Genomic DNA, 7574 nt, shown 5'->3' with positions numbered 1-7574 from the left:
ATATCACAATACCGACGGCTTAAACCACTGTTCAATAATTCAGATGCTGTTGGGTTTGAAATCTCATCATTAAGTCAAGAGTGTTTTTCAGACGAATTTCTTCATTTCTTTGATTAATTCTTGATTTCACTATTTGTTTAATAACCGTAACGGGACAACCTTTTGCCACCAACCAGGTAACTTTTAAGTTGAAAAGGTTGATTTTTTGTTTTGTCTAATGAATAATAAACTACAGGCGGAGTCAGTTACACCTCTGCAGAAATGTGAAAGATACCAGCCAGCATAATGGTAAACCAGACAACCCTACGTTACCTGAAAAAAAAAGATCCAGTCTAAAAACCAAATTTGTCGACAACAAATAACGTTTCTTTGATTTCAAAGTTCATGTAAATAAAATTAACATCTCAAAACAAGAATTTGGCTAGCAATATTAATAAAAGAAGGATGCTCGTTAATGTGCGTTCGCACATGATTATCCGACCCGAGCTCATCTACATTTTTGACTTAATTATCAACCAAATGATGAGATAATTAAAAATAGATGTTGTTAAAAAAATCGTTACACAACCGAACTACTGATTGAATTGCATAAAACCAATGACTCATTACAGCTATCGCAAGATTTGCCATAAGAAAGACTACAAGAAAAAAAAACAAACAACAAAATAAGCAAAAACGAACATTTTTTAGCGAATGTGCTAGAGGAAGAGAAAAAGGAACACAAACATTGACCACTCACAGCACAAAACCATTTTGAAAACGCAAATTTTCCAAAAAAGAAACATCAGTTGACATGATATCAATGGAAAAATAGTATTTCAATTATAAGAAATTGGATGGAACCACTCAGTGATGAGAATAAGTTACAAGTTGACGAAAAGAACAAAAAACCGAAAAGTATTAAAAGTATTTGAAAACGAACAATATCATGAACTTTAATTCTTTTCGCTATAAACTGACTGCATTGAGTAATGTCATTCATTCAATCCTCAATTAGAACCCTATGAGAGCAGTCAGCATTTGATGACTACATGAAAAAAATTTTTTTAAAATCAAAGAGCAAAAATTCAAAAAAAAAGTTGAGCGAGAAAAGTGTCGACGCAGATAAAAAAAATAGTTATCTGGTAAATTTTTTCTAATCTCATATAAACATATAATTTTCTAACAGCAACGGGGTTATTCTTTATTTAACAATATGACTTCAATAAATCAACAAGTATGAACAAATATAATATAACACGATGTTTTTGAGAAAACCCGTTATATCAACCCCATAAATTCAATAGTTTCTAACGTAAGTAAAATATACGCTAAGTTATAACTCAATGAGAAGACACGGATGTTTCTAAATCATAATTCATCATCAACGGGACATCGCAATAATTCTTATGTTTAAAAAAACAACAACAAGTACTTGCAAAAACCAAAAATTCAGTAGAAAAGTGCAAGAAGAAAGTGTGGCAGCCATTTTAACCACTAGCTTTTCTCTGAAAATTTTATCTATGATCCAGTGGAGGTCTTCTCTAAGCCCATGGGAACTATCCGAACAGGGACAATGAGATAAAATTTTGAAAGGAATCAATATTTTTTTTAAAAAATCCGAAAGTTTTCTTTCAATTAACTCGTGAAAAGGAAAACTCGGAAGTAAAAAGAATACACTACATTATGCCTATATCAAAAAAAATCAGCAGGAATGCGAGAAGAACCTGTTGAAGCTATTTAAACCATAATCGTTTCTCTGAACCTTCTATCTATGACAGATTGGACATGAAAACAAGTTTAGTATTGGTTAATTTTCAAAAAATTTTTCGAAATTTTTTTTTTGAAGTTTTAACAGCATTAACTGTCCATTCAAAGCATTATATAGGTTTACCTAAAGCGTATTTGAAAGCTGATTGAAGTTTTAGTTAGCGAGTTTGTGCAATTGGACTCCCAAAATTTAGTAAAATCTCAAAAAAAAATAAAAAAAAAACAATGAGTGATTCCTTGAAAACGAATTTTTTGTTCCTTGGGTATCATTTGGCTGTAAAAAAAGTTTGCCAATAACAGTACCTCGACATGAAAAGTGACTAGTCTCAGGGTGATTTGTTGAAAAACAATAGTAAAAAGGAAACTTTTTCTAAAAAAAACAGATCTCAAATTGAATTCGAGTTATTTATTGATTGTTAACTTTTTCGTGAGACCAGAACTAGCCTTTTTATCGGTTTTTTGGAACTCAAAATTGTTCCTTTTTGTTGCGTGAAAATGTAATTTTTAAGTACTATTTTTATAGAAAAGCCTTAATTTGAACAAAAATTACGCTAAAAGTGAACAAAATCTTGCAAATATCACGTGTTCACACATAATTTTGAAACTCGATAAATCCTCGAAAAATACGAAAATGAAAAAAAATTATTTCACTTTTGAATTCAGCACTGGACGAGCTTTTTAATGATACCCCTACATTTCTCTACGACGAATATATCGATCGGCCAAAATTGTCTGAACAAAAAAAACCCATTTGAGTATATAGATCCTCCCCCCACAAGTGGGGTCGGAACAAATATTAGAATTTTTCACTTCCATTAATTTAAGATTGGGGTTTCAAGCATGTGCCACGCATGTGGTAGCCATACCGACAAATTATTGTCACTATTATTCACCGATAGTGATTCAATTTCCCACGCTTTTAGTGAAACCATACATCAAATTTTTCATTATTTTTTCAATTATTTCCTCACTTTTTTCTTGTATTTTGCGGCAACATACATACACAGTGCTTTATTGTTCTTCATTAATGGTTTTTCGTTGTACAGATTTAGCTGCAATCTGAGAAACCTTTATATTGTGTGTAGGATTTTAAAATTGAAAACGATCCAGATTCTGGCCCAGTGTTGCATTAAGTTTTCAACATTAACGTAAACCAGTCTCGAACCCAGTTTTGTGTTTGATTATTAAGCGGTTGTTTTCCAATGCAGCTTTAAATATCACAACAAGCTTTTATAACAAACATTCTCACAATGATCCTTTAGAAACGCAAATCTTATAACATCTTTTAATCAAATCTTTTTTCGCATAGTTTTATGCTCATTCTTTTTTCCGACCCCACTTGCTGCTATATGCTCAAATGGTTTTTTTTTGTTCAGACAACTTTGGCCGATCGATATATTCATCGTTGAGAAATGTGAGTAGTATCATTAAAAATTTCGTCCAGCGTAGAATTCGAAACTGAAACAATTTTTTTGAATCTCGTTTTTTTTTCAAGGAGTTATTGAGGTTTAAAGATTCATGTGAGCACGGGAGCACTTCTTTTCAATTTTAGCGTAATTTTTGATCGAATTAACATTTTTTCTATAAATATTTTATTTCAAAAATAAATTTAAAATGGTCAAATGCATCAAAATGCATCAAATGGTGCTCTTAATAGTCGAAAGGCTATTTCCTTATGAAGTTCTGGCCTCATAAGGAAATTTACTATCAAAAAAACTGAATTCTAATTGAGAGCTGTTTTTTTAGAAAAATTTATATTTTTTTGTTTTTTAAGTACCAAGAGATTAGTCATGTTCCAAATCAAGGTTCCCCTACTGACAAAACTCAGTCAGAGTACAATGATGCTCATTGAACAGAAAACCAGCTTTCAAGGAATTGCTCATATTTTTTTCGGCTTCAACTTTGACTGTTCCTAAATTTTAATAAAATTTTGATCTCCTTTTTGATGTTTTACTGTTTTAATAATTTATTGATAATTGATATTTATACTGTATTGATAGTTTTTGAAGTCTTATGTCATGAAAACGTTGACTAAAAGTGCAATGGTCTTTTTAATGAGCATTAAGTGAACATATTTAGTGCTTTGAGTGGACAGCTGATTTCTTGAAGAAATTTTTTTTTGAACGTTAGCCGATCTTAAACTTATTTGTGCCAACTCAAAGTATATCTCAGGAATGACAGAACCCGCTTTGTTTCTACTGCAATCAAAGTTAACCTGGTTAGCTTTTTTATCTTCAATTATTGGCTTTATGATTTCGATGTGACGAATTTTTACATATATTTTTTAAGTTTTTGAATATTTTTATCAATAAAATTGTTCCTTTTTGGTGTCTTATCACGTTATTCTAATATTGATTGTTCCCATTGGCTCAGAAAAGACGTTAATAGGATCATGGATAAAGTTTTCAGAGAAGAACTTGTAGATTAAATAGCTTCGACGCTTTTTCTCAAATTTTTCTAATGAATTTTTTGTCTTTGCCTGTATTTATCAATTTTTCATAGCCTTAAGACTTATTCTCATGTCTTAACAATGACTGGTCAATAGAAAAAAAGCATTTTCTTCCTATTGAGGCATAACAAAGCGTATTCATTGACTTCCGTTGAAAACTAATGAATTTAATGTCGTGGTTACAACGGGTTTTTATTTTAAAGCGTTATATTTAAAGAAAAAAAACTTTTTTTCTTGAAAAGCTATTTGAAAACGGAAATGTTTGTGTTGAAAAGTTCATTTTTTAATGTCTTTGCCACTTTTGTCTCATATTTTTAAGAATTTGCTGTCTATTTTTTTCTTTATGTAGTCGTAAAATGCTGAGAGGTCTATTAAGCTTCTAATTGAGAATCGAATGTCGAATGAATGATATTAATCTATGCAGTCAGTTCATAGTCAACAATCTTCAAGTTTTGATTGTTCGTTTGCCAATTTTTCTTTATTTTTTAGTTCTTTATTATTTATATAGTTTTTTATATGACTTTTGTTGTTCTTTTCGTCAGTTTTTTACTTATTCTAATCATTGAGAGTGCTATCAAACTCTTGGTTGTACGAAAATTAAACTTTCTATCCATAATATTGTCGTAACTGATGTTTTGTTTGTGGGACAATATGCGTTTTCATAAATATTTTGTGATTGGTCAAAACTTTTTTCTCTTCTTTTACCACACTCGCCTAATAACAGAGCCCAATTATTTTCAAAAAAGGCCAAAGTGAACCTATTTAATTGTTCAGTATATTTTTGGCTCAATTAGTTTAGATGAAAATTGAAACAGAAAAATATTTAGATGATAGTTAATGATTTTAATGGCTTCAATAATTTGTATTTTCGCAGATTGTTTGTAATTTTTTGAGCTTCTCTGCATCTTTAGTCCGTTTCGATGGCTCAGTCTAGTAAAAGAAAGGCCTATCAATTTCGTATGGATTTCTTATTAAATTTATTGAGAATCATTTTGTTGAAAGCTGATGATTTTAAGACGTTTGAAATTATTTGGTTCAAAAAATGTTGATAGATTTTTGAATTTCGCCTCATTTTTTTTCTTTTTATTTGTTATCTAGTCTCATGAAAGAAAAACCCCATCTGCTGTATAGTTAAGATAAAAGAAAATTCGTGTAGTAAGGTTTTATCTGATTAAATTTTGACGTTGTTTACTATGTGCGTTGCCATTTAGATAATGAGTTTGTGAGTTTTTGCGGTAAAATTTCTAATTTTGTTTTTTTTTCTTTTAGTCTTTTTATTGGCAGATCTCATGAGCGCTGTAATGAGGCATGGCATTATGTAACTCAATTAGTAGTTAAGATGTGAAACCATTTTTTAAAACTCAAGTATCTGTTTCTGGTTATCTCTTCATTTGGTTGGCAATTAAGTCAAAAATGTAGATCAGGTCGGGTCAGAACTTCTTGTGCGAACCTGACTTGTTCAATTTCTTGGCTTCACAGAACAAATTTTGGTTGATTTCAATTCAAATGAAAAAAAGGTATACGTTTTCAATTTTTAATTTAGTTTGCGTCCTGCTATCACCAGAATTTGAATGTGGCACATTCATGGCATATCAGTTTTTACAGGTTTTTGGAGGATCCATGATTCTTTACCAGGGGCTTCTGAGTCGAAGAGAAGTGAGAGAATGAAAATCGAAACGCTTAACACAATTGACCTTTCTGTATTTTTGAAACAGACGTTTTTTAATGGATAAGATCAAGCACAATTTTACGAATATTGTTGCTCGAACCGGCTGTATACATTGTTTTTCTACAAACTTTTTGTTTCTAATTTATTGTTTTTCTGCTTATTATCAACAATTAGTGCAAATTTGCATTAGAATTGTCGGCAGCAAAAACATTGTGGGCATTTTTATTGAAATTATTTTTATAGCTATTCAGCTCCTGATTAATTTAAGTCTTCTGATTATGAATGATTATCGGACTATTACAATTATTTGATAGTTTAGGACCACTTTAATACGGGAGAAAAGTTTTGACACATAAATTATTAGTTTTTAGGTCTTTCAGACAAATTGAAAATTTATCTCATAATAGCAAATCATAAAAACAACTCGTCCCACTTGTAGTCCATAAAAATCTGTAGATCTTTGTAGATAAGATCTTGATGTTACAATTTATTTTAATTGACATTTTTCTATCTCTGTCATTTTGATTCCATTTCGCTTGCTTGGTTTAAGCAAACGGCAGGCAGAGGTTAACCGGTTAACTTTTTACTTACGCTATTTTACGCTATTTGAATTTACCAATTTCACCCATAATTTGCAAGTTTTCTTCACCGTTAATTTGACATTGACATAAAAATGAACAAAAAATCTGTCAATTAATTGAATATTTCCGTCTAAATGGAGTTTGTGAGGGCGTTTGAATTAAGCAACCGTGAATTATTCTTACCTGTTTTGCAATATGCAAAGATGAACCACTGATAAATATTGAATGCCAAGCTCAACAATGTAATAAAAATCATTGTAAAGCAATAACTTGAGGTTTAAAATGAGAAAAATTACTACAATTGAGTGTTAATTTTGTTGATTGATATTTAGGTACGCAAAGTAGGCATTTAATTGTATAGCTGTTCTTCAAAATTAGATCGGGTGAAAGTCGATGATATTGAAGAAGATGAAGATATACAACTAGTGCAGCTTATAATCAGCAGTTAACGGGTTAATTAGCCCTTCCGTGGCTTTTAACCGACCTTTTCCAAGGAAATCTGCGTAACGAAAGAAGCATTGAAGCGTCGGATATAATGCCGGGGAAAGGTGTAGAGAAAATCTATTTTTCGCTTCATTGGGAAAAATTGGTAACTTAATAGCGTACCTTCAAAAGAATCGATTCAACAGTGCTTGCTATAAATGCTTAGTACGGTTATGCTTCTCAACTCTGATTGGTTGAAAGTGAAAAAGGCAAAGACTTAAATTTATTCACTACTCTTCTCAAAAAAATTGTAGTTTTCAGCCATACGAAAAGAGTATATTTTGTTCACGGGGATATATAGTTGTGATATAGCTTCGTGTCAAAAATGTGACTGTCACACGTCTGATTAAAAGCGTTTCGAAATTGACTTTGCGTAAAGAGACGGAAGTTAGCTTGACAATTGCTACTTCTAAGTCTGCTAATGGATGTTACAACATCTATTGATCAATTAAAAGGAGTACTTTACTGCCAATTTCGTTCACCAACACACCTCATCTTTCCTCAAAGTGGTCGCAGAGGGTGAAATACTTAATAAATAATTCAAAAGATTGAAGACAAAGGCGCGAAAGGGTTCAAATTTAATGCTTGCACCTATTTTGTGACGAAAAATGTCTGGGCGTCTTTCATTCATGTTCTATTTCAC

The 7574-nt window shown here is 31.2% G+C and overlaps 1 protein-coding gene across 3 annotated transcripts in view; it reads right to left on the bottom strand.

Annotated features, from left to right (window-relative positions):
• The window catches only part of LOC142334673 (zinc metalloproteinase-disintegrin-like batroxstatin-1), a 130028-nt gene extending 122921 nt beyond the window's left edge, over nucleotides 1-7107 (bottom strand). For all 3 annotated transcript variants that reach the window (XM_075382891.1, XM_075382892.1, XM_075382893.1), the window contains exon 1: nucleotides 6632-7107. In XM_075382891.1, the coding sequence (XP_075239006.1) occupies nucleotides 6632-6704 (73 nt within the window). In that variant the 5' untranslated portion in view covers nucleotides 6705-7107. The remainder of the gene's footprint in view (nucleotides 1-6631) is intronic.
• Between the last annotated feature and the right edge of the window lie 467 nt (nucleotides 7108-7574).

This window comes from Convolutriloba macropyga, chromosome 2 (genome assembly GCF_964194025.1).
Source record: "Convolutriloba macropyga chromosome 2, txConMacr16.3, whole genome shotgun sequence".
NCBI lineage: Eukaryota > Metazoa > Xenacoelomorpha > Acoela > Convolutidae > Convolutriloba > Convolutriloba macropyga.
The sequence above is the reverse complement of the archived record's forward strand: the minus strand, read 5'-3'. Positions and strand labels throughout refer to the sequence as shown.